This window comes from Felis catus, chromosome E1, assembly GCF_018350175.1.
Source record: "Felis catus isolate Fca126 chromosome E1, F.catus_Fca126_mat1.0, whole genome shotgun sequence".
NCBI classification, from domain to species: domain Eukaryota; kingdom Metazoa; phylum Chordata; class Mammalia; order Carnivora; family Felidae; genus Felis; species Felis catus.
Window position 1 is genome coordinate 12,420,971 of NC_058381.1, and position 27,173 is coordinate 12,448,143.

The 27,173-nt window shown below is 50.5% G+C and overlaps 1 protein-coding gene across 1 annotated transcript in view; it reads right to left on the bottom strand.

Annotated features, from left to right (window-relative positions):
• Positions 1–3,353: 3,353 nt before the first annotated feature.
• The window catches only part of USP22 (ubiquitin specific peptidase 22), a 45,658-nt gene continuing 21,838 nt past the window's right edge, over positions 3,354–27,173 (bottom strand). The window contains exons 3-13 of the mRNA XM_023244640.2: positions 24,484–24,597; positions 22,578–22,679; positions 21,707–21,876; positions 20,537–20,684; positions 18,245–18,350; positions 14,974–15,132; positions 10,380–10,506; positions 9,160–9,251; positions 8,286–8,348; positions 7,224–7,373; positions 3,354–6,466 (exon numbers count right to left, since the gene is read on the bottom strand). Coding sequence (XP_023100408.1) covers positions 6,424–6,466; positions 7,224–7,373; positions 8,286–8,348; positions 9,160–9,251; positions 10,380–10,506; positions 14,974–15,132; positions 18,245–18,350; positions 20,537–20,684; positions 21,707–21,876; positions 22,578–22,679; positions 24,484–24,597 — 1,274 coding nt within the window. The 3' untranslated portion in view covers positions 3,354–6,423. The remainder of the gene's footprint in view (positions 6,467–7,223; positions 7,374–8,285; positions 8,349–9,159; positions 9,252–10,379; positions 10,507–14,973; positions 15,133–18,244; positions 18,351–20,536; positions 20,685–21,706; positions 21,877–22,577; positions 22,680–24,483; positions 24,598–27,173) is intronic.

The following is a 27,173-nucleotide window of genomic DNA, read 5'->3' on the forward strand; positions in this document are numbered from 1 at the left end:
TGTAAGGTTTCCAGAGCACAGTCACCTGAGTTCGTCCGCATGTCTCACAGATACTATGTCAGTGCTTACTTCCCTTCCCGTAAGTTCCTTGGGGACAGGACCTGGCCCATTTTTGCTCAGCGTCATATTCCACTTGAGATATTCTTTTGGGACCGGAGTCCCAGGCTGAGTAGGAGAGTCCACGAATATTACGGACCAGGCACTATGTTAAGTGCTGTGGATACGAAAAGATTAGATCTGGCCCATCCGCATTTCTACATATCATTCTTTTATCGATGCAGCCCAAGACAATAGCTTTTTTTTTTTTTTAACAAGTATTTTTTGCTCACGTAACCTGTCTGTCCAGCCACCTACAGGTTCTCCTCCATGTCATTCTTTATCCAGGACATTCTGGTTGATGGACACTCCTTAACCGAACACTGCCAGTGGAGGCAGAGGGGGAAAGAGAGCACAGGGAAACATGTACTGGTTCTCAGAGAGTCTGTCCAGAAGTTGTACACACAATGTTTTTTTTAATGGAAATCTGTTCCGTCCACTCTGTGGTTAATTCCCCAGTTCCCAAGTGTATAGTGTGCATCCTTGGCCATTAGCAGGATCCCTGTATTGACTTTTTATCTGCTACACGAGGGCTACTGTGGTTGGAAGGATTATGTGGAGATTCCTGGAACTTCACCTCCCCAGCAGGACCATAAACCAGGAAGCAGTATGTAGTCGTGGGGGGATTTCCAAGGGTAACGCCCCATCAAAGAATTAAAAGACGCAGCAGTGATAATACCTATCACATTCCCACTTCACTCCCCTGCACGGCCTGTGCTGAAGATGTGAGAGAACGATGGCAGACTACTATAAACCTAATCCGGTCCTGTCCAACTGCAGCTGCTGTCACAGAGGTAGTGACAGCTTTCCTGGAGCAAACCAACATGGCGCCCGGCACTAACTATGCATCCACTGACCTGGTTAATGCACGTTTCTCCCACACCCATTTGTAAGGACCACCGAGACAGTCTGCTTTCACTTGTCAGGGCCAACAGCATACCTTCATGGTATACACTTGGGGCCACATTAATTCAGTTTTCTGCTCCAAGAGTCCACATACACATTGACCACCTTGTTGTTCCAGAATTCATTGCTCTGGTCCACCATATTGATGACATTTTGCTGACCGCATCTGATAAGCAGGAGGCAGTAAATTCTACAGAGCTTTAGTAAGGCAAGGGAACTAAAGCATGAGAAATACACTCCCCAAAACTCAGGGGTCCCCAACTCAATGAAGTTTCTGGGGCTTCAGCAGTCTGAAGCCTATCAAGATAGCCTCCTCAAGGTGAAGGACAAATTGCCTCCACTCGCACCACCTACTGTGCAAAAACAATGGCTGACAGGTGTTGGGTGTTGGAGGCAGCTTACACCGCATCTGAGTGTGTTAACTCGATCCGCCTACAGAGGCTCCATGTGGCTCCCAGTGTCAAGTAGGACCTAAGTTCAGGCTGTCACACATGTTGTGCTACCACTCCAATCTTATGATCCAGAAGATCCAAGGATACTTAAAGTGTCCCTGGCAAATAAGGATGCTTTATGGACACTCCAGCAAGGACCAATAGGAGAGAAACAGCATAGAGCTCCAGGATTTCAGAGCAACTCCAATCTATGTCCTCCTCTGCAGATATACGTGCTTTCTAGAAACAGCTTCTGCTTGTTCCTTAGACGCAGCAGCCCAGGCAAGTAATCACAGGACGCCAGTTGACCATGCAGCCTGGACCTCCCATAACGAAAGGAGTGTTGTCTGACCCGTTCGGCCTTAAGGCTGGGCGTGCGCAGCAGCCATCCACCGTCTGGCAGAAATGGCACGTCAAAGGGTGAGCGTGGGCACGTCCGGAAGGTAAACTGCAGGAGTAGGTGTCTCAGACTTTCAGCGGACACCTGCTGCATGGCATCGTTTTTTGTGGCCAGATGACTGAGGACACTTAAGGACGGTGACGAAGGAAAGTCCTCCGAGGGGAACTCTGAGCCGTACGTCTGGTTACCCGCCTTGTCTGGAATGAGATGGGGCCAAAAGTACTGATCCACATGGACTTGTGGCGAATTGCTAACAGCTTGGCTGGATGGTCAAGCATCTGGAGCAGGGTTCAAAGATTAGTGACAAGGTCTGGTTGGGGACAGGCCTCTCAAAATGGGTACAGGCTGTGAGGATGTGTGTATCCATGTGGGCCTGCCAGAAAATCCCTATAGGGGAGGCTATTAATGATCAGGGGGACAAAATGGCCTGCCTTGTAAATGCAGTCAGGGTCCTTCCCCAGTCACCATGCTTGCTGGATGGACCCATGAACTAAGTGGCCATCAAGACGGGTGGGGACTAGAATAGGCTCAACATCTTAAACTTGCCCTGCCCAAGGCTCACCAAGCTAACGACTGCTACGTGACTTTTATGCATTTAACCAGAGGCTATTATCCACTGCAGACACCCCCCACCCCCACCCCCTCCCCTCACTGCAGCCAGAATACAGGGGTCTGAGGATAAGGTGCAGGAGTGGGGTTGACACTTTCCAGTCTTATACTTAAGAACCCAATTACGGAATCTTTTTATTCTAGGCCAGGAAAGTTTGGGAGTTGCTGGTTTGATGGTCTTAGACCTTAAGGGGGATAAACTTCCCCTGAGGGTCACAACGCTGGTTCCAGTTCATTTGAAGAGAGGGCCTAGGACCCAGAGTGATTCTCTGGCATCTCTTGGTATTTGCATGTAAGGGAAGTAAAGGAACTTGCAGCAAAGGTCTCTAAAAAAGAACAATTCCGCCATGAAGGTCTGGGTCAACCAGGTAATAACCAGCTGGGGGAGGGAGGTTCTGAGCACAAGGGAAGTGGGGAGGTTGGAGGGGAAGAAGGATGTCACGAATGTCAACTACAGTCCTGTACCAATTACAGAATCAAGGGCAGTGCAAACTGGACACATTTTCTCCTTATTTCTACACGCTATTTTCTCATTTGGGGAGCTGACTGCAAAACCACACGTATCGTTATACCACGTCCCGGATCCTGTCGTCGAACCCTGGTAAGGATTCCTGCATTTAAAGAAGCTCCTGAAAGCCCACGGTTGTCCTGAGGCCATGGATATGTCCCCACAAGAGGAGGGGGCCAAAGAGCAGTGAGCCCATCACAGGACATGAGGAAACGTGGGGTGTGTGGACTCCCCCACACTCAGAGCAGTCGCTAGACTGGTCCAAACCAAGCACGAGGTCTGGCCGCGGACCTTGGCGGGGTTCCCGTCACGACAAAGCGTGCCCAGGCATCCACACAGTGTGGCCACTCATCCACCGTGCCCTTTTCAGCTGCCGTCATTAGGAACAGAAGAGCTGGCCAGATTTCGGAAGAAAATGTAGCTTTATTATGACATAGGAAAGACTACAAGCCATTAAGGTAGAAGGGTCGACAGTTCCTTAAAATGACAGGTAAGAGGGGGGTGTAAACATCTTGGTAATAAAATCCACAGCACGATCATTGGAATCTTTTTCTCACGATTTTCATTTTCAAGGTTATAGTAAATGAAACAGTCACTTGAATCGTCAAAAGAATGGCCATTCTACCCGGTGAGAGCAGACACACCAAGCCAAGCTACGACAGCACGGGGCGACGTGTCGTGGGGGCGGGGGCGCTGCCGCAGGAAGGAGACCCCAGACTGTCCTTCGCCCTGCAGCAGAGGCCCGGCCGCTCGGGCCGCCCACCCCGCTGCCCCGGCCCGGACACTGCTCAGCACGCACAGCAGACTCTGAAGACGGAAAGCTGGTCTCACCGTGGAGCATGGAAATGATCGCCAACATCTCAGAAAGGCAGGGTGTTTTAAAAACGCTGGTGGGGGCGCGGGGGGGGGGTGCGGGGGGGAGGTCACCCAGCGATCCCTTAGTGTCAGACGCACTTGGTAATGACCTGAACACCTATACAGGGGTGGTCACTAGGACATGAGAAAGCCATTTTCTGGGATTTCACAGCTGGATCGGGAGCAAAAGGAAAAATTCCCAGGTCCGTCACGGAGGATTTTGTTCCTAACGTGGCGCATCCACACGAAAACGCCGACGGCAGGATGCCCTGCTGGCAGCACGGGGAGAGGGCAACCCCTGCGGTAACAGCTTGGCCAGTTCTTCCTGCCACAGGGGGGCTTCCCGGCACAGGCAGAGAGCGCCAGGGCCAAAGGGAAGGCAGAGGATTCATTTGGGTATAAGCATTTGATGTCTACAAAAGATTAACGTGGCCTGTCTGTCCCCAGTCCTCCTGTTCTTGGAGCAGCCGAGCTCCTGACACGAGCAGCGACAGACGGGGGAAGCAGGGCTGGCCAGACCACAGGGAACCTGCCAGAAAACCCCGAACAATCCAGGAAAGCCAGGCCACAAGGCAGCAAAGCACATGGCTCGGAACCCTGCAGGCCAAGTCAGCTCTTCTCCCAGGGTGCTCCTTATTAACGGGCAACGGCTCTCCCCAAAAGACATCTTCACAACACAGCCGGCCTCTCTCTCTCTCTCTCTCACACACACACACACACAGACTCAGCACACGTGGCCATTTCTGGAAATCTGCACCCATCCGTATTTCTGATGACGCCTGCTATCTTCAAACACTTATTCCTAAAATGAGAATGAACTGAGCAAGTGCTTTAAAAACTGCATCACTAGGGAGTTCGTCACGTGTGATGCTGCTGCAGCAGATGACTGCTGTTTCACGTATTCTAGCGTCTTCCACGCTGAGCAGTAACTACTCCACTCCTGCTGCTGCTACCACTTCCTAAATTGACTAGGCTAATGAGCCAGACGTGGTCCGCTGTTTCCGCACGGCCTGCCGGCTAAGAACAGTTTGTACATTTTTATGTAGCAGGAAAAGAAATTTCATGACGTGTGAAAACTGTCCAATGTCAGCGTCCACGGGAAGGTTTCCTGGAACGCAGCCACACTCACGTCTTTATGTATTACCTATGGCAGAGACCACTTGGCCCACAAAGCCTGAAATATTTACCACCTGGCTCTTTACGAAACGGCGTGCTGAGCCTGAAACAGGATTCTCCTCCTCTCCAGGAAAGAACATTCCACAGTTCAGATGCAGACCAGGCTCCCGGGACAAGCACTGCTTGTTGCACGAATCATATGCTAAAGCAGCATTTCCTCCCCCACATCTCTGGGTTGGTAAGTTCTCAGAAGCGGACAATCTAAGCTTGGGTTTGGACAGACAGATGCATGCAAGGTATCTCACAAGGAACAATGCAAAGTGTTTCCATCTCCTCAAGCGGCTCCTCCCTCTCCCCACCAGCTCGACCACAAAGCCATTTTCTCCCTGCTACCATTCAAACTACACCAAATGCAGAGCAGAGGCACACGGCAACGAAAGCAGGCCCCACCGGGGGCCACTCCCGCTTCAGTCCCCCACGGGAGCCGCCACGCGGCGACAGGACGAAGCATGAGGAAGGGAAACGAAGAAGCCACTGAAGACACTTCATTTACTCAACAGATTGATATGACAGAGACACTTAGCTGCAGCCTGATTCTCCTCTGCTGCGCCTGCCTGGTTAAAACCAGGACACGGACACTTCCGGAGGGAAGGGCGGAGGGGAAGCAACAAAATCGGCCCCGATTCAGAAGCAAGATTCACTCTCGAGAGAATAAAGGAAAACGACCTCAACTTCAGTATAAATCCAGTAATTCATTCACGTTACTACCATTACGTTTATGAAAGTCACCATCGTGGAAAAAGAGAGAAAAGGGGAGGGAGGATTAGAAAGTGCCTATTTCTAAAAAAAAAAAAAAAAAAAAAAAAAAAAAAAACCAAGAGAGAACACCTGGGCTGACGCTTCCACATGCAGTTTGATGCTAAGTTATCTGCGGAACAGATGTGCCTGGAGACCCCAGGGAGTGTCTTCGGTTCCACAGGCTCTGGGGGGGGGGGGGGGGGAGGGTTCTCTGTATCTGCTGACAAGACGGCGGCTAAGAGTTCCACACTATATATATACTTAATACTAAACTCACAGAGAGAAAGGTACTTGCAAAGTCCTTTGTCCTCACGCAGTGTCTTTGGCTCCTCTACTTTCCTGCTTTAATGGACCCATGATTTAAAAATGGACCCCCCCCCCCACCCCGGCCCCCGCACATTTTCTTGAGGAGCACAGGAGACACCAGGGACGCGTCCACTCTGCCCCCGCCCACGCAGAGCACACCCGCCTTTAAATGCTTCCGTGGCGCGGTCCCCGGGGCCTCCTTCCGAGCGCAGCGAACGCCACGACCCCCCAGGCACCGACCCGGGCTGCCGCTGGGCCCAGGCCACGGAGGAAGCCGGCGCTCTTGGGGGCACTTCCGTGGGGGGAGGTGGCGTCATGCAGTCGGGGAGGACGGGGACCGTTCTGTGAGGCTCTGCCAACTCATCGCCCTCATCTCTCCCGTCCGGCCGCAGATAAGGCTACTCGTATTCCAGGAACTGTTTGTGGTAGAACAGCAGGTACCTGGGGAGGCGGAGACGAAAGCAAGCTTATGTTGTAACTCATGAGAAGGGAAAACAAAACCACCCCCCGCCACCTGCCACTGGCCTTGCACGGTGGCCTTGGCACACACTGACAGTCTGACTGCTTGCTTGGCTGCGTTTTGAGTCTTAGTTCCCAAGTGGGAGGGTCCCTGCCCCCGCCTAACGCTGGAGCCCCAAGCCCATCCTCCCACCGGCCCACCGGCAAGTCGTGAGCCCCATCAGTCCTGCCTCCCGCTTCCCTGGGTGAGACCCCGCAACGGCGTCTAGTCCAAACCCGCCCCTTTGGGTGGCCTCCTCAGGCCCACAAACCATGCTCTCAACACAAATTCCACACCGATTCTAGCAAGAGGCCTCCCTGCTGCAAGTAAACACAAAGGGCAGATGCCTCACAGAGTTCACGGTGGCTCATCCCAGCCCACCCCTGGGGCTGGGATCCCACTGACAGTCTTAGGAGGAATAGGGATTTAACAAAGCGGGAGGCCGAGGAGGAATACGATGGGTAGAGAAGAACGAGCTCCCCGAGAACTGATGTGTCAGCTCACGTCGTGGGTAAAATAAATGACTGCGTGGTCTGAATCAAGGTACGATCCAGAGTGACCAAGAGGTATATCCTCTCCTGGCCAGCGACCGACCCAGGCTGGCGTCCTGTCCAGAACAAGCCTCATTACTTCAGCGACTGACGGTGAAAATCCCTGAGTGGCTACACACTCGGGGAGTCAGCTGCTACCCAGACATACCCCTCGCTGTCCAGCACGTCCTCGATGCTGGCCTTGGTGATGATGGCATCGTCACATTTGAACCACTGATCCTTGTGCTGCCGGATGAAGCTGGTGTAGTGGCCGCTCTCCAAGGTCCCTTGGTGGTTAACTACCGCAAAGAGGGAGTACCTAGCGTGGGAGCAAGTGAGGGGACAGAGGGTGTGGGGAGAGGGCGTGGTTAGCTCCGCGGTATCACGGTCGGAAACCACATAGTCTGAAGCGGCCAGAAGCCTGCAGTCAGTAGCCCCCTGACACTAAACAGGAACACCCCAGGAATGAGAGCTGGAGCACCGAGGGAAAGAAAGCCTGCCTAGCCCCACTTGGCTCTCGGGCTGCTTCGCGGGAACCACCTTTAGTGGAAGTGGGGACAGCAATCCGTCCTGGGGGTAGTGGAACCACGCTCTGCCTTGTGCTTTCTACCACACCACCAGTAAAAAGGGTGGTGGAGGAAACAACAGAGGCTTTGGGGCGCCTGGGTGGCTCAGCTGCTCAAGCGTCTGCTTTCAGCTCATGATCTCCTGGTTCATGGGTTCGAGCCCCACGTCGGGGTCTACGCTGACAGCTCAGAGCCCGGAGCCTGCTTTGGATTCTGTGTCTCCCTCTCTCTTCCTCCCTGCCCCCGCTCGTGCACGCTCTTGTGCTCTCTCTCTCTAAAATAAATTCAACATAAAAAAAAAAAAAGAACAGAGACCTTATTGCAATGCCAGTGAAGGTAGAGGCCAAGAGGCCTACAATTCAGACTCCGAGCCCTCGCTCTAGAAATGCAGGGCCCTCGTGCATGCACAGAAGCCAGGAGAGACGGGTCAGGCTCCTACATCATGGAGGTTTATGGTGCAGCTGTGAAAAGTCCTTTCCTAACAGGGCTTGAGCGTTTTCAACAGGGGTCGGGGGGCAGCAAGACAGGCAGCGGGCCAGGGGCCGAAAGAAACAGGAGGGCTGCCACCACGGGGCCCTCCCTGCCAGGCCTACCGGAGGTCCCGCACCTCCCCCCCCCGCCCCACCTTGGAGATGCCCAGGGCAACCCCACAAGGTGCCACTTACTTATTGTCATTATTGAGACTATCCGTTGGCTGCTGGTACTGTCCGTTCATCCTGCTCTCTTTGCTGTAAGAAACAGGAGCAAGACTCAGCATCGTTGGAAATAATAACCAAGCAGACGCCTGGCTCAAATGATGTACCATTACGACTGGGGCCTCGTACACCAGACGCGGCACCAGGTACGCTCCAGACATGCTTTCTAGGTCTTCCAGCAGCTCTCCCTTCTAGGGGCAGACTATCCCCAGGTGAAGGTGAGGCGACGGGAGGCTTAGGCTGGCGAACTGACCTGCCCAGAGCGTCTGCCACGAGGCGCAGAGCCAGCCCAGATCGAACTGACCCCATGTCCCGGCAAGGAACAGAGTCTTCCCCAGGCGCTTCCAAGGATGAGCGGCTGTGGCGACACCTTGCTGCCTCGGGCCAAGTTTGTGGTAATTTGTTACAGTGGCCTAGGAAACTAACACATGTCTAACATGTTAGGGAAGGTTGCCCTTACTTGGAGGATAGATTTGAGGTGGTCTAGGATATCAAGACTTGAAAACAAGAGAAATGGAATCTACAACTGCAAAATCAACTGTGTCTATCTGTAGCCAACATCAGTCCCATCGGCGATCATGCTGTTTTCTCGCGGTGATCCCACCTCGACAACCTGCCAAGTCTGAAACCTGATCGAGGATCACTAGGGAGAACCCAAAGCTGAAGCAGCACATCTGAGGAAACTAAAATGTGTCTTGGGTCAAGATCAGGATAACAATTCAGTTTTAGCACGTATGGATACATCAATGTCTAAACCGGCTCATCGGGACCCCAGTGCCAATCACTGACCCCATAGAACCACACCCTCCCGATCACAGATACGGCTTAACAAACCCTTTCATACCTGGACGCCATGAAGGGGGTCATGTCCAGTTCCAGGGGAAAGGACACATAGGTGGTGATCTTCCTCCTCAGTTTGGCCGAGTGTTCAAATCGCTACAGAAATTTGGGGTGGGGGTGGGGGGAGAGAAGGAAGAGGGTGAAGCTCTACGGGTTTCCCCTGAGGGTGCCTCTCTGTGCACTCCCAAAAGTGGGCTTTCCCTTTCTGAACTGCCCTTCGGTCACGTCTAGAGCTAACAGATTCAGCAACATGATATTAATCCATACGAATCTAATTTATACAGTTCAAAAACGAAGTCTTGAAACGATGGGACTGTCCAAAGTGATCGACTCCAAGCGTACAAAAAAGTAATCCTACGACAAACCCGGCAAAGTGCAAGGTAGTAGAAAACAGAATATCCATAACGTCTGGGAGCAAAAAGGAACATACTGTTCTTTTCACCAGACAAAGACATTCCTCTGCCTAGACTCGGGCCACCAAATCCAGCTAGAAAGCCAGGAATGGTTCGGTTTTGTTTTTTGTTTTTGAAAGGGCCATAAAATAAAACAAAGATCAGAAAACAAAGATTCTGTGTGGCTGTGAAACCTAAAATATTTACTGTCTGACCCTTTACAGAAAAAGCTGACCCACCCCTGGACTGGATCATAACGCTAAGGGTCTTGTTTGCTTTTAAAAAGTAAAAGGACAGGGGCGCCTGGGTGGCGCAGTCGGTTAAGCGTCCGACTTCAGCCAGGTCACGATCTCGCGGTCCGTGGGTTCGAGCCCCGCGTCAGGCTCTGGGCTGATGGCTCAGAGCCTGGAGCCTGTTTCCGATTCTGTGTCTCCCTCTCGCTCTGCCCCTCCCCCGTTCATGCTCTGTCTCTCTCTGTCCCAAAAATAAATAAACGTTGAAAAAAAAAATTTTTAAAAAGTAAAAGGACAACAGGAAACGGATGTCGAGGGGGGAAGAATCCGGGCGGGAGGAGAAGTAAAATTTTAACCCCCCCCCCCCACCCCAGTAGAGCAACTCACATCCTACTTTCATCATGAAGTCATTACTTTCGTTTACCACAAGCCTCTCTGGGCAACAGAAGACGGGGAAAGAGTTCCAACTTACCACCCTCTGGTTTCTCCAGTGTTCTTTCCTGAGTCACCGCAGTTACAAGACACGCTTCCTGCACCAGACCAAGAGGCTCTCAGTTGTACTGGGGGTTAAATATGGAGTCTGCCACTGGAAAACTTACTTTGAGATGAAAGCAGGCTACGATGGGCAGTTTCTTCATGGTGAGCTGCTTAGTGGACTCCTGGTAGCTATGGCAGCCGCTACACTTGATCTTGGCGCTGCTTCCTAAGTGCTCTGGTCTCGTGAATCTATGAGACATTTGTATTTTTAGGAGAAAAAGGTGGGAGAGGTGAGAAAAGGAAAAGACAGAAAAGAATCATTTGACCGCTTTTGATCGGCTAATTTCCCTACTTAAAAACGTGCGTATAGTTAGGGGTGTTTGGATTTCAGAAAAAGGAGATGATGCTCACACAAAAACTGTACACAGATGTTTTGAGCAGCTTTATCTGCTTTAATAGCAAAACAAAAAACAAAGAAAAACCACGAAAGAAGCAACCCAGATGTTCCTTAGTGTACGAAAGGTTATGTGACACCATGGAATACTGCTAGTCAGGAACAGAGAGGGACAAACTATGGATCCACACAACCGGAAGAATCTCCAGAGAATTACGACTGGGGAGGTAAATGGGGCCCTAAAATTACACGTCCTAGGGTTCCATTTACAGAACATTCTTGGAATCCTGAATTTACAGAAATGGAGAACAGATTCCCACTGCCAGAGGTTAAGAGACAGCAGCGGTGGGAGGGCAGGAGGAGTGGCTGTGAGTCGCGATCCAGGGCTGGGTGCCAATGTCAGTACCGTGGTTGTGATCTTGAACTCTGATTTTACAAGATGTCACCACTGGGGGAAATGGTAAAGAGTAAAGGGTATCCAGTTATTTCAGATAAATGCATGTGAATGTGTCTCTCAAAAGTTAAATCTAAACAATGGGGAAACGAACATTTTCTAGTGGTGAAGACAGATCACAACATAGAATAGAAAGGTTGCACTAAGTAAGTCGGCAAGCATTTCTGTCACAGGTGGTGGTTACTAGAGGGAAAAACGCATGAAACAGGATGTTTCGATAGGACTTATGACAAATCTTTTAAGTTTAAAGCTGAAAAACAAATAAAATTCATGCTTTCACATGGGGCCTGGAAATCTTTCTTTATGCTTTGGAAATTCTGTGATCTCACCAGGGGCACGACGACGCCCCCTTACGACCAACGCTGGCCCTGCCTGCCCCATGTACTGCCCAGGAAGTGGAAATCTGAGAAGAGCAGTTAGATCTCATTGGGGAGAAGAAGGACGGAACGAGGCACCTGTGTTCACTGTAACCTGCGAGAACTAGCCCACAAAGGCAATCAACAAAATCCAGAGTGTGCATAATTCTGTGGAAAATGAGCTTCTCGGCGCAGAAAACAAAAGGGGGAGCGGAAGCCTACGGACTGGGAAGGGACCTGTGAAAGCAACCAACCAAATGTAATGTGTGGTCCTAGTCTGGGATCCTGATTTGAACAAAGTGCACAAAATAGTTTCTTATAAAAACAATCAGGGTAGTTTGAATACTGGATACCTGACTGGAGGAGAGAAGAATGCACCTGTGTTTAGAGTGAAGACTTTGGATATACCTGAATCGCCACAACCCTACCCCACGATCCAATTTTCCAACTCAAAACAGTTTGGCCCCGTCCCAACCAGACTGCTCAGGGCCACCCCAGGGGCCGCACCCACCTCCCTAGCGTCTCCACAAGCTGGTCCAGCCCGCACTGGCGATGGCAGGCCCAGGCTCCAGTACTCAGACCATGCGTCACTACTGAGCAGAGAGCACTGTGCGCTGAGGAAGAACACTGACTTCTAGATCTGGAAGCCCGATGCCAACCCACAGCTAAAATTAGGCCTAGACTCTGCTGGTCTGCAAACATTCAGAAAGGCGATCGACGGCGGAAAGCAAGCGCCCAGGGCAACAAACCTACCAGGCCTGGCTGCAAAGAACACTTCCTTAATGGAGCCCCCAACCCGCACCATCCTCGCCAGAGAAGGAACGAAAGCCAGACACTCTGCTCGGTAACAGAGGCTCCAACTCCCCGAAACGCCGCGTTCTGTGGCTTGTCAGTCAGACCGCGGGTGAAACATTCCATCTCTCCTCAAATCTGATTCACACACTTTATGCCAATTATATTCACTTGACTACCTATTCTTGATTAAGCTACTGACCAATAAGCACACTGCTTCTCACGATGAGACGCTTATACAATGTGCACCAACGGGGGTGCCTGGGCAGCTAAGTCGGTTAAGTGTCTGATTTCGGCTCAGGTCATGATCTCACAGCTCGTGAGTTCGAGTCCCGTGTGGGGCTCTGTGCGGACAGCTCAGAGACTGGAGCCTGCTTCGGATTCTGTGTCTCCCTCTCTCTGTGCCCCTCTCCCACGTGTACATGCTCTCTCTTCTCTCTCAAAAAAAATAAAATAAAATAAAATAAAACGTGCATGTAAGTCAAGAGTCATCTTTTGAGGTTTTCCCATTTTTAGTTCTTCTGGAAGTTCCTAATCGTCTGTCATTTTTCTTTCCATGCGCAGTGCCCCTAAGCTGAAACACGCCTACCCCCACCCAAATCCCCGTCATCTCTGCCAAACTATGTGAACTTTCTGACACGAAATATGTCAACCAAACCTGCTTCAGCACCAAGAAAATGTACTGAACAAGTCCCACGGTGCCAGACACGAAGAGGATTTGGCTTCAAATTCACATAGCCGTAAGTAAAGAATGGAAGGACGACAGAGCCCAGGTCACAGATCTTGTCAATTATGTATCCGGCTCACCCTCCACTCGTGTTCGGGGAAATTCCAAACCTAGGTGGGAGGCAGGGCTGTCTCCCTTTATGGAGGTTTACCACAAAAGCCAGGTCATTGCTTTTCCCACCCACCTGCATGGTGGGCACACGACCTAGGCTTGACCAGCCAGATGCCCGTCATTAGGCCTGGAAAAATCTGGAAAAATCATACTAAAGAAGCAAGTGCAGGAAGAACTTGTACTGTCAGGGAGCAGCATCTCAACTGCACCTGAGGGCAGCCGGCCCAGCAGCGGGCTGCACCTTCCGGATGCTGGTCGCCGAGCCTCTTCTGGAGACCACCCGCTTGCTGAGCAGGCTTTTCTTTAGCCTTCCTGTGGATTCTGCGAACTCCCTAGTACCTTTACCCGCTTAAGCTCACCAGAGTCCATTTCTGCCGTCTGCCGCCTCGCAAGCCCTCCGGCCTGGCATACGCGGGCACGCACTCACTCGCGTGTCTACGAGACGCCCATCGCCACGGGAGGGGCCGCGGGGGCGCACAGAGGTGGTATGAGGCCGTCTCCTCCGCACTGAGAAGACACAGCACGTAAACGCAGCAGAACTGAGAGCAACACAAAGAGTCGGAGCCCAGAGAAAGGGGGACATGGAAACCTAGAAAAGCGACAGGCCCGTCTCAGGAAGGCCTTCGTGGTCCCGCTGAAAGTCCACCTCCTCCGCAAAGGGTTCAGGGCGCACAGTGAGCGCTCCCTCAGGACAGCTACAGAGGGGTGACCGCCTCCTGGCCGCGCCCGCACTTGCTGAAGACTCAGGAGGGAGGGTCTCTGCAGCCACGGAATTACAAACACCTCCGCCGGCTTCGTCATCTACTCCCATAGCGGAACTGGAAAAGGGACTCTTTGCAAGTGACACAAACTGGAGACAGATGTGCTCCGCCTCTTCTTGGCCACTCGGGCAGGGACCTGGATCCGCGGCACTCCTGCTCCCGACCTGGCACTCCCTGTGCATCTCAGCTTGCCGAGTGCTCCCTCCCTGCCTCTGCGCTGTGGGCAACCTTCCAGTTTTACTGAAATTCATAACTAAGTTCAACGGAGTTGTAAAGACGCCCTTGGAAAATGGTGGGGTTTTTTGCTTTGAGCATTCGCTTGTCCAAATTACAAGTCTGATGCCCCATTTACATCTGGACCTATCAGTGTGACAAAGCCGATGCACTGAAAATTCTACACATGCGCCTTTGAGCCTGCTGACGTACAGGGCAAGATAAATGCCAAGAAGCTTGTCCCTCTTTTTAAGGAACACCTCTGCCCAAGAACGTATCTACAGCAACCTTTAATTCAACAAAGGTTGTCGAACACTAAACTCAATTAAAATAAAGCGTGGGAAGGGCTTCCGTTCCACAACATTGCAGGTGACACCAGCTACCTTAACACGTTTCACAGCAACCCTGCCCTAAACCTCAGCACTTGTCGAAATCGGTGGTGTGGTAAAGGGACACACACAACACCACAATAGGCTAATCGCCTCCAGGAAGGGCCATGTGCCACAGCGGGGGGCCAGACTCCAGTGCAGAGCATTAGTCCCAGAAGGTGAGGGAACTTCAACTTCTGCTCTGCGGCTCCCTGTTAACGGACACGGGCCAGGGCGGGGAGCGGGGGTAAGCAGCCGTGCCACACACAGGCTACAAGCAAAGCCGGCTGAATGGAAATCTCTAGTCATCGTGCAAACATGTGACAGACCACGGGAGCCACCTGCAGGCTGTCACATCTTTCCTTGTTGTCTACACAGGACATGTGAATAAAAATACTACTGGGGCCCTGGGGTAGCCCTGAATTTATCAGGACTTTACTCTGACCAACCACTACCCCAAAGAGCCTCAAGGCAAGGAGAGACAAGTGCCTGCAAGGAGAGACCATTCCTCTTCTACAAAAGCGCGGGCGGCTTTCTTACCTTCGCAAGCAGTCCGTGAGCGTAGTGGTTCCCGCTACGTGGCTTTCCCCATTCACCACGCTGCCCTCGCTGCCTGGGCTCAGGGGCCAGAACGGGGTGGAAGAGCCAGGCAGGTCTAAACTGATGTCCCAGAAGGGGTCAATGGTGGTGGAGACTCCACTAGAAGCAAGAGGAGATAAACGCAGAGGTGAGAAGGGACAGCCATGCACCTTCAGGGGCACCCCCTGGCAGACGGCACCTTGACGTCCTCTCACAGCTCTGCCCTTTCATCCAAAGGGCATCGAAGGTCAGAAAACACACTGAGTGCCCCCACACACCACGTCCTGGGCCCCCAAGGTGGCCCTACAGAGGAACAGCACGTAAACCACTTAAGGCAAAGGTTCCTCCTAAAGCAACCATTTCCAAACCCAGGAGATCATCACAATCATTTTGGGGTTTCTGTGAAAAATAGAAACTTCTGGGCCCCACGTCCAGAGACTCTGAATTGATGGATGTGCGGCTGCAGCATCTGAGAACCGTAGAATGTTTGCCTGGGAGCTGGAAACCGCGGGCCTAGGTGGAATGGAGACATCAAGCACACCTAACGTGGAGAGAACACCGACCAGGCACAGCCCCACAGCCGGACAGTGGCATTTAATGCTCTATTTAACAAAGCCGGTTCCCTCTAGTGGAGAGGTTTATTTTAAAGGACACAGAAAGGAAACTCACAGACTGGAATGTTACTACAAATATTTAAGCAGGGTATTGGGGCCCCTGGGTGGCTCAGTCGGTTAAGTGTTGAACTCCGGCTCAGGTCACGATCTCATAGTTTGTGAGTTTGAGCCCCGCATCGGGCTCTCTACTGTCAGCGCAGAGCCTGCTTGGATTCTCTGTCTCCCTCTCTCACTGCCCCTCCCCAGCTCGCACTCTTTCTCTCTTGCTCTCAAAAATAAACATTAAAAAAATAAAATAAAATAAACAAGATATTAATCCAAGACAACCTCCTGCTGAAGGAATTCAGCAACACAGAGCCAACGAGGAGGTTCTTCAAAACTGTAAGTCTAGGGGCACTTGGGTGGCTCAGTTGGTTGAGCGTCCCACTTTGGCTCAAGTCACGATCTCACGGGCCCCACTTCTGCTGTCAGTGCGGAGCCCACTTCAGATCCTCTGTCTCCTCTCTCTGCCCCTCTCCTGCTTGCGCGCTCTTAAAAATAAATAAAACTTTTGGGGCGCCTGGGTGGCGCAGTCGGTTAAGCGTCCGACTTCAGCCAGGTCACGATCTCGCGGTCCGGGAGTTCAAGCCCCGCGTCAGGCTCTGGGCTGATGGCTCAGAGCCTGGAGCCTGTTTCCGATTCTGTGTGTCCCTCTCTCTCTGCCCCTCCCCCGTTCGTGCTCTGTCTCTCTCTGTCCCAAAAAAAATAAATAAACGTTGAAAAAAATATATTAAAAAATAAATAAATAAAACTTTTAAAAAAAGAAGGAAAAACTGTGAGTCTAAACACTGCTTAGAGCAATGGCCCACGATGATACAAGCTGTGTCACAGAAAACGGGGTTCGTAACAGGCAAACTGTTCCCCTTCTGGTATCTAGTCCATCCTGTACAAAGTGCAAGTGGTAATCCCATAGGTTCTGAAATAATTTTAACAGATCATGACTAGGGTTTTTTAAAAAACTGAAAAAAAAAAAAAACAAACCCAGGAGCATGAGCTGAGGTCGAAAGGGAGGGTTCCTGCAACCTCGCCAGTCAGTGCCTTCTTGAAGCTCCTGGAAATAAAAGCTCTGCATGCCAAGCAGAGGCTCCAGCTGTAAAGAATCAGGGACGCTACTCTGGAGAAAATGGAAAAGGAAACCGTAAAATAAAAAGCAACCCACTCTGGAGCACGTGTGCCAAGAATGTGCCGTGTGCGCCCCAGCCCCCCCGGAAGGCGGGCTCTTATTCAGCTCCTGGTGTCAGGGACACCGGAGAGCAGAGATGTGGGGGGGGGGGGGGGGGGGGGGGGAGACACAAGAACAAAGGTGGCCTCAGCATGAAGGGCCACTGGTCCCTGGGGACCCTGTTCTGGACGACCTGCTAATGCGCATCTTCTCTACTGGAGCCATTTTATCTCAACACATCTGGTGACTTGGCTGCTTACACTGAACCTCTCCTTCTACGATGGCATATGACCCAGCCATCAGAAAGAATGAAATCTTGGCATCTGTACATGGATGCAGCTAGAGAGTATGACGCTAAGCAAAATAAGCCAGCCAGAGAAAGACAAATACCATATGATTTCACCCCTATGTAGAATCTGAGAAACAAAACAGATGAGCATAGGGGAAGGGGGAAAACAAAAGAGAAAGGGAAGGAAACCACAGAGACTTAACTGTAGAGAACTGAGCATTGGAGGGAGGTGGGTGGGGATGGGGGGGGGGGGTTAGATGGGGGATGGGTATTAACTAAGGAGGCAACTGTTGGGATGAGCATGGGGTGCTATGTGTTAAGTGATGAATCACTGAGTTCTGTATCTGAAGCCTATTTTACCATACGTGCTAACAGTTAGAATTTAAATAAAAACTTAAAAAAAATTATAAATTTCGAGAATTGCATGTTCCACAAAAGTAAAAAGTAAGTATCAAATCAAAATTATCAATCTAAAAAAATAACAGAATCTGCTTCACACCTGCTTGCTGCTGCAGATGCTCCTCTATAAGGACCAAACGTTCTTTTTTTTCTCTGTTAATGTTTGTTTATTTTTGAAGGAGTGTGAGCAGGGAAGGGGAAGGAAGGGGAGGGAGGATCCGAAGCGGGCTCTGCGCTGACAGCAGAGAGCCCGACACGGGACCTGAACTCACGAACTGTGAGATCAGGACATGAGCCGAAGTCAGATGCTTAACCGACTGAGCCACCCACGCGCCCCACCAAACATGGTATTTATCCGCACGTCACCAAAAAGGCGCTGTGGTGGCACCAACTTTTAGCTCTAAATATAAAACTTTTTAAGTTTGAGAGAGGGAGTACGCATGCGTACTCCCTCTCTCTGACCCCCCCCCCGTTCATGCTCTGTCTCTGTCTCAGAAATAAACGTTAAAAAAAAATTAAAAACAAGCAAACAAAAAAAAAAAACTGTGCAGAACGCAGCAGTTTCGGCGGCTAAACATGTGTCATGATGTTCAACAAGCAGCACCCAGAGTAAAGTCGGCCTCACCGACAGGCCCTGGGGTCCCACATCACGGTCTGGCCGGCACGGCCCCGACAGCTTTCCGTGTTCCAGAAGAACCCTCGGTGCAGTGCGGGACGCCTCGCACTTACTGGCAGACTTGGCAGGTGACGTCCGACTGCAGTCCGCCCGTGAAGATCTGGTCTATGATGCAGTTGCAGTGGTTGGGGTTGTTGGCCTTCTTCCCGTTGTCATCACCTGGGGAAAGACCGCAGCTGTGTGATCTGCAGCTGTGCCCCCAGAGTCCGCACGTTTCCAGGAGCCACAACCCAAGGGGCAAGGCCATTTGCCTACAGAGGCGTGAGGAAGCCAGAAGTGCCGACGCTTTCGAAAGGGCACAGGAAGATACTTCAAAGAGGGAGACTTGGCGGGAAAAGAGGAAACAACCCGGCTGGCTTATTCTCAATTCTCTTCTTTGTCTCCACTCCCTAAGATCTGCTTGGCTTCTACCTTGGCACCAAAATGTATCTAATGCCCAACAGCTGGGGAGAGTTACGGATTCCCTTTTCCACGTATGGAATGACCGAAGAGTTTCGTGGTGGGGTGGCCCGGTGGACTGTGCCTGTGGCGAGCCCAGGGAAGCGCCCCCTTCCCTGCGCTAGTCCTGCCCGGGGCCCTGACTTCAGGAAGTCCCTGTGCAGCACTCCTGCCAGTCTCTGCTCTTCTCGTCAGCTCCTGCTCTCCGGAACCTCAAGAACAGCTCTGCTTTCCTTCCGATCGGTTGGACCGAGATAAGTACTATTCCCATCCGCTCTACTTCGATGTGTGTGCACATACAGGGGTACCAAGCTTACGTGATGGAGCACGGTACACATTAAGAAATACTGTAAATACATACCATGGAACTTTCATTCAACTAGACCATGAGGCTAGACTATTTGTGCCTATCTGTATATATATTATATATCAAAAGGTTAAATTATTACACAGGAATAAAGGATGCCCATTAGGTCTTTTGACAGCAAGAAGACACAGAGGAAAATAAGCCAAAAGACACCGGATGGTCATAACCACACAGAAGAACACAGTCAAGGGCATGGCAGGCCTGGCTAATGGGCCTTCCTGTGTGCTGTGACCTAGCAAGGCTGAAGGAGAATTCTGATGACCGTGCTTCTAACGAGAAGAGCCGGACGTTTCTTTTGACATGTGAAATGGAATCATGTCAGAGAACGGGATCATAATCACCGTATTGTGTTTTTGTCACACGAACGTTGTTTTAACACCAGTGCATGGTCAAGCAGTTGATTTTCAGGATAGACTAATGCTGGTTACAGAAGTTTCCTGATTATCCTCAAATGCTTGGAATAATAATTTAATAATCTTACACAGTGGCTCTTTTCTGTGTGTACGTTGTACTTCGTGCTGGGAAACCAAACCCTACCCGAGCCACGAAGCACTGTTTATTAGGCTTCCCAGGCAAGCACTGAAAGGATCGTGTGTGTGTCTTTCAGGAGAAAACAAATTAAGTACACAAAAAAGCCAGAACCCGAAGCCGCCGACAGCTGATCGGAACAAGCCGCCTTATTTCAGGTTTGGCTTGCCTCTAAGTTGTAATGTGAGACAACACAGGGCATTTGTGAGAGCAGCTCAGTGACCGGAGAGAGGCTGGAAGGAGCCGTTCAACAAGACCCGGAAAAAGTGGACTCTGCTCTTCAACAGAATCCACGGAAGAGAAAAAGAGCCAGTCAGGAATCCCTTACCACCAGCTGTACCAGCCGGGAGGCCACAGGTTACCCCGGCACACTCCAGCCACACTGGGGCGTGCTACCTGAACGGGCCGCATCAGCACCGCGTGGGAATGCGTCAGGAACAGAAACTCCTGACCTCACTCCGCACCCAGCAAAGAGGAACACCAGCAAGCCCTCCAGGGGCTTGCTGTTATTCGGCGGCGTGTTATTCGGTCCTAATCTCCTGTCCGCTGTCCCCTTTCCCAAACTCTCAAAACTCACAGGCATCTGAGACCCCTGGGGAGGCTGTGACCCTCTGGGGCTGGGCTGTGAGACGGAAGCCAAGATCCAGGGAGCTCCTAAGAGAGATCTGAAAAAGCCCTTGGCGGGACCCAAAAATGAACGTGACTCAGGGTCAGGGAAACTGCCAAGTGTGAAGGTCTGGTTTGTGTTCTCAGCTGTCTGGCTGTGTCAGAGCAATGACCAGTCCTTCTGGAGACCCGTGACGGGAGGGAGCCGGTTTTGATGGCGTCTGAAGCATTTTTACAGGCCCGCTGCCACGCTCTTCCACCCCAGCAAGGTCAGAAGACAGCACCCAGAACGTTTCCTCCGCCCTTAGAAACAAACTGTGAAGAACCTCTTTGAGGTATTAACGGCTGTTTCTTACGGGAGATGAAAACCCCACCAGGTCACCGGGAGCTGTAGCAGGCCCCCCACCTTTGCAGTGCCGGTGCAGGACGTCCAGCGCCGCGATGAGGAATTCGTGGGCGTCCTGCTGCTCGTACCCCGCCAGGTGCCGGGCGTGAGTCCACACCAGGTGCAGCAGCTTGTACGGGATGTGGGGGGACCGGTGCCCAGAGTAAAACTGCTCAGACACACACACACAGAGGAGGAAATGGGGGAAAAAAAAAAAAAACCTGTCAGGAATAAATACCATCCTCTGAACACAAAGCACACACGATAAAAAAAAAATTAACAACTGCCTAGAACTTCTTACGGCTACGCTGACAAAAAATGGTTCCAGTTTACTCCCCCACTCTGTTTATTTTGCAAACTGCATTTTTCTCTGGACTCGCTGGACTTTTTGAATCCGTCCTCTCCCTTCCATTTTCTACAGATAAGCCAAAATGATGAATTAGGAGCGCCCGGTAGGCAAACCAGGGGGGCAGCTGCTGAGTGGGAGTGAAATGCTGCAGCAAAGGTACCGACAGAAACAGACGAGGCTCCTCTGCCGGACCCCGAAGTACATCCGGGTCCTGTCGACAACCAATGGGGCGGCCGAGCAACTTCAGCCCAGGCACGCTTTTTGGCCACTAGGTGCACAGCATCCAGCTCAAGGATACCTGAGCCCAGGCCTGAGCCCTGTCACGCTTTAAGCGATGGTCAGGGAGACAAGGACAGGCACGACCTGGGAGCAGCCTAGGATCCAAACAGGACAGAACCTGACGACAGAGACATTCTGGTGAAGCACACTCAGGTCTGGCAAGGGAACAGAAGGTCCACTCTCCTCGAGAACAAAGGAGGGAAGCGGTGTGCGCGCCTACGTGCGCTGCTGTGAATCGGGACGGCAGACCCGTCCCCCAGAGGAGGGAAGCGTGAGATGCCACAGTATTTACAGACAAATGTCTTCCACCGGCTATGCCCCTTTCCAAGGGCTCTTACACATCCTCCCAGCCAGCAGTGTGCCTCGACGTGATGCCTCCGGTCCCCACCTAACAGTTCCCTTTGGAAAAGGGCGACGTTCCATAGCAAGGGCATATGTTAAATACTCGCTGTGTGAGGTTTCAGAAACCTGCTTCCCTTTATTCTGTCAGCCTTATTTTTTTTTTAAAGGGAGAACACAAGTGGTGACAGAAATGTTACGCTGCCAGAGTCAACGGCGCTCACCTCCTGAAAAAGCGAGGACATCTCGCACACCAGACACGAGCTGGGGCTCTGCATTTCACACCGGTGCCTGTCAGAGAGGAAGAAGTCCCGCAGGAGCGGCGTGTGGGTGAGAGCCTGGACGATGCAGTTCATGAAGCACGTGTTTCCAAGGTTGATCAGCCCCCGCAGACCTGGGCAGGAGGCAGACGGGACAGCAGGGCTGACGGGCACTGAACTACACGTCCCACTGAACCCCGATGGCACTGCTGTGCCTCCCTTTACGTGTACATGCTCGTGGCCTTTCATGCATTCATTCAAGAGGCAAAAAGAAATGCAGTATTTTCCAATTTTTATGCCACTTTTATGGGAACTGTCCTGAGGAATGCTCACTATCACCCTACCCCTCACTTCAGCCGTTATATTTTGACACAATTGCTCACAAATATTCGAGAACGATGGGAAAGGTCAGAAAGAAGCCTAACAAACAAAACCTATTAAAAGGTTTCTAAAACGTATTCTTGAAGTCTTAGAAAGCCCAGAGAACCATCTCACACACATCCTTTTCTCTCTCACTGAAGATTATGTACAGCCTCCACTTGCTCAGAATAAACTTGAATCTTTTCCCAGGAGAGACCATCAGGGCCACGGGGCAGGGACCATTTCCGCCCATCACCATTAGGCACGTTAGGCCTACTGCAGCCCCCCACAGAGGACAGATGCTCCAGAAGTAGTTGGGGGTGGAGGGCAAGTGATGGAATGAGTTATACACAGGTTTACAGAGAGCTGTACTGTGAGGCCCACCTGTTTACATCTATTGTTAAACCCAGAGAAGCAAGCCTCACTGGCAGCGAGGACAGACGACCGGCCGCTCCAAACACTGCCGCCCACCTACCTATGGTGCAGTTAGAGGTGATCTTTCGCCTTTTCGGGTTGTGTTTCAGCAGTTCAAGCTCCCGTTTGGTTGGTTCCCAAGTTGAAAACTTCTCCCCAACGCCTAAGCGGATGGAAGACAGTTCCAGACGCCATGAGCTCAAGTTTCATCAAGTGTGTTTATAAATAAAAGTGATGGTGATAGAATACTTAATCGCGTTCTATTTCAAAGTGGGGCATCCCATAACACGAGGTCTTTCTAGAACCGTATTATATCGCAATGGGCTAAAAACACTTAAAAGGAGTTTCTTTTAGAAAATATGTGAATAAGCAGTTTCCCGCGAGAAAGAAAGCAATACCTCCAGTTAATGCCACAGTCACGCTAATGCCAAGATGGATGTTTTTTCAAGGCCCTTAATCCTTGAATAGAGAGCCTGTAGCATCAGCCCTGGGGCGGGGGGTGGGGGGAGGCAGTGCTGCACTCGGCACTTAGATGAAGGCTCTCCCGTGAACGAGTGAGTTGACAGGGAGAAAATGCACTGGCCGTTTGAAAATACAGGCCGAACAGCCAAAGACAATGGCGTAGATGCCACTAAGTGTCACACTTCATGCAAATACCGATTCACTCAAAGGTACTTGTTCCTTGCAACCTAAAATTTCTGCAAAATTTAATAAACTTTAAAAGATATAATATCTCATTGACGGATGGAATTGGAGAATGACTTTACGTAGAAGAGGTCGATTTTATTCTGGGACATGCATTTCTTAGCTCCTGTGCGTTAAATGTCCTTGCCAAAGAAATGGTATATTCGGACTTAGTGACAACGCTACTAAATTTCTGAGAGGGAAAAGAGTAGGAAGTTGGTAAAGAGACTGTTGTTCAGAAACAATCCTGATCACTGAGAGCACCTGTTTCTATTGTTCCGCTCTCAAAAAATGGGGTTGTTTTAAAAGCAGAGCAATTGGGGGCGCCTGGTTGTCTCCGTCAGTCAAGCGTCTGACTCTTGACTTCAGATCAGGTCATGATCTCCGGGTTTGTGAGACCGAGCCCCACATCGGGCTCTGCGCTGACAGTAGGGAGCCTACTTAGGATGCTGTCTCTCTCTCTCTCTCTCTCTCTCTCTCTCTGCCCCTACCCCACTCACACTCATGCTCGCTCTCTCTCAAAAAAAAAAAAAAAAAAAAAAAAGGCAGAGCAATTAAGGCCAAAAACTGTAAAACAGACATGTTCTCCTTGTGAGCAGTGATGGGAACCGTCACTAGTTGAGAAATGCTCACCAGCCACATGGGGTAAACTATACCTACTACCATTGAAACCTGTGAGCATCTGCCTAAAGAAAGAAAAACAAATCAAGGAACCAAAAAATACATCAATGAACAATAAAGAAAACCGCTGCATAATATTTGTGTCCATCCCCGACAGCACCCCTTGAAGAGAGCCCGTGTGAGGCCAGGGAAGCGACAGCAACGGAGAACCCCACGCTGGTACCACAGCCACTGTGAGAGCAGAAAACATACACTGGTCTCTGCCCCGGGTTGCTGGCACAGAGCTCCCCAAACTCTTGTAACCTCCTAAGTGATAAGAGCGTGAGCATTAGGAGCAGCTTCTGTTCTAATGAGGTGACTCTCGGTGGGTTCCTGGAAGCGGGCTGGTTGCCAGAAAGACCGAGCCTCGATGAGAAGCTTGGAAGGTTCAGCTCCCTCCCCACGCACCTGTCTGGCCAGTCACCTGACCCGCCTCTCGCCTACAGGAGGGAGTGAGCAAATCAGAACCCAACCTGCAAAAACCTAGCTGCGATCCTAGCTCTCTAACACTCACTTTCTCCCTAGATGTTGGTCTTTCTCTTGGGAAGTTCTGCCCTTCAGACACACGAGGGGATGCAGGACTAAGAGACAAATCAGGCACACAAATCTAGGCCAAACCAAACCTTGCATTTTCCAAGCCTTCCGCTGTTCCTCTTTGGCAATGATTTCCATGTCTTTGTCGTATATGTAGTCCTGACACAAAAAGCAGTAGATCCCTCCATACATGAGATCTATGGCTGCAAAGAGAATGGAGGGAAGAGATCAGATTTAATTACAAATGTACAGGTAATGCTTAAGGTCACAAATGAAACCCCTAAGTGTTTTAGACATTTCACTGTTTATACCATTTCCCTACTCTCGAATCACAGAACCCACCTGTTGCAAAATGATTGGTCCCTCCCATTCAGACCTCTATCCCAAGCAGGTGGGGTGTATACTGAGCAGGTGTATTTTCCCCAGAAGCTCCTATGAAGGGCTGAGGAACCCAAGAGAGGGGTCAACGTCCACATCTCACAAAGAACCTAACTCTCAAGTATCAGGACCTTCTGTCTTTTCTCTGAAAGGGTGGGTTTTTTTTTTTTTTTAACACAGGGGAATTTTATTTATTTATTTATCTTGTAATGTTTATTTATATTTGAGAGAGTGAGAGAGACACAGTGCCTGTGGGGAGGGGCAGAGAGAGAAGGAGACAGAATGAGAAGCAGGCTCCAGGCTCTGAGCTGTCAGCACAGAGCCCAACATGGGGCCTGAACTCACAAACTGTGAGATCGTGACCTGAGCTGAAGCCAGGCACTCAACCAACTGAGCCATCCAGGCACCCCGAAAGAGTGGGATTTAAAACAAGGGAGGGGCGCCTGGGTGGCGCAGTCGGTTAAGCGTCCGACTTCAGCCAGGTCACGATCTCGCGGTCCGTGAGTTCAAGCCCCGCGTCGGGCTCTGGGCTGATGGCTCAGAGCCTGGAGCCTGTTTCTGATTCTGTGTCTCCCTCTCTCTCTGCCCCTCCCCCGTTGATGCTCTGTCTCTCTCTGTCCCAAAAATGAATAAACGTTGAAAAAAAAAAAATTTAAAACAAGGGAAAACTTTCATGGAGTATGATCAGCTCCTAAGGATTCTTGGCCACCTGACACATAAAACCGTTTCACTATATCTAGAATTCCTACAGGATTACAAAAAGGAACACAACAGCTACCGGCCTACTCTCACTTCAAGGACAGCTGTAAAATACGCTCTAACCAGAGAATCTTGACTTCCTGACCCACAGAGCTGACTGGCTGCTGCTCTCACGCATTTTCTCAACCACCTCATCTATAGAACCCGGCCCTTAGTTACTACATTAGAAAGTAAGATAAAGTCCTTTAAGCACCTGGAAGAAAGGTACCATCTCCACTCAACAGTTAAGAAGAATTTTTTGGGCTGAGATTCACCAAGATGTTTGAGAGGCAATGCAGCATGGAGGCTTTACAGATTTACAGAAACTGGTATTAATCCTAGCTCTGCCATGTACCTTTATGGACCACTCCACTTCTCTGAGCCTCAGTTTCCCCTTTGGTATAATGGTGATAGTAACAGCACTAACACCTCATAGGTTTGTGTGGTAATTTTATAACGTCACAGTACACCTAGTATACGGTAGTGTCTTCATAAATCACAACTCTGATCACATTCCGTGCCTTAAGTTACTATGACACAGATCGGTAATACTGTGGTGGATCTCTGAAGTCCTCTGTAGCAGGTGTACGAAGGCTCAGTTTAAGAATCACAATCTACCCCTCGCCCCTCCCCGCAAACTGACAAAATTCCTACAAATTCTTTGAAAGTCCCCATCAAAGCTCTGCGGACAGCTCGGTTCCTCCTCGGCACTTCGTATTCCTTGAATGGGAAAAGTTCCTGGTGTGGAGATACCAAAGCCAGAGACAGACTACAATGAGGTGGTACAGAAATTTTCAGGAATGTAGAGACATTCGATACAAAATATGCCAGGGGTGCCTGGGTGGCTCAGTCAGCTGAGATTCCGCCTCTTGATTTCAGCTCAGGTCATGATCTCATACTTCATGAGATCGACCCCATGTCAGGCTGTGCACAGACAGCATAGAGTCTGCTTGGGATTCTCTCCCCCTCTCTCTCCCCCACGTGCTCTCTCAGTCTCAAAATAAATAAATAAACATAAACAAACAAAGTGCCAAGCATGCAACCAACAGCCCAACTACCAGCCTGGGGAAGGCATTTAAACATTTCAACGTGTGTTCAACTCGTCCTAGACAAGCTCTTCTTCAAGGCACCTTTCCACACCCTTTCCACACCCTTCACTCACTGTGTAAAATGAATGAGGTCAGCTGGGGTGCCAAGACCACTCAGTGGGGAAAGAACAACCTTTTCAACAAATGGTGGTAGGATGACCAGAAATCCAAAAACAAAAGAATGAAGCTCAACCCTTACATCATATACAAAAATGAACTCCGAATGCATCAGCAACCTCGATAAAATGCTACAAGTATGAAACTAGTAGAAGAAAACATAGAGGCTAAGTCTTCATGACCTCAGATTTGGCAATGGACTCTTAGGTTTGACAACAAATACACAAGCGACTAAAGAAAAAAATAGGTAAGTTGGACTTCATCAAAACTAGACTTTCCACACCAACGGATGTTATTAAGAAAGTGAAAAGACAACCCACAGAATGGGAGAAAATATCTGCAAATCACGTCTCTGCTAAGGATTCACTATCCAGAAGATATATACATATATCTCCAAGGTGTGTGTGTGTGTGTGTGTGTGTGTGTGTATTTCCAAAAAATACACACACACACACACA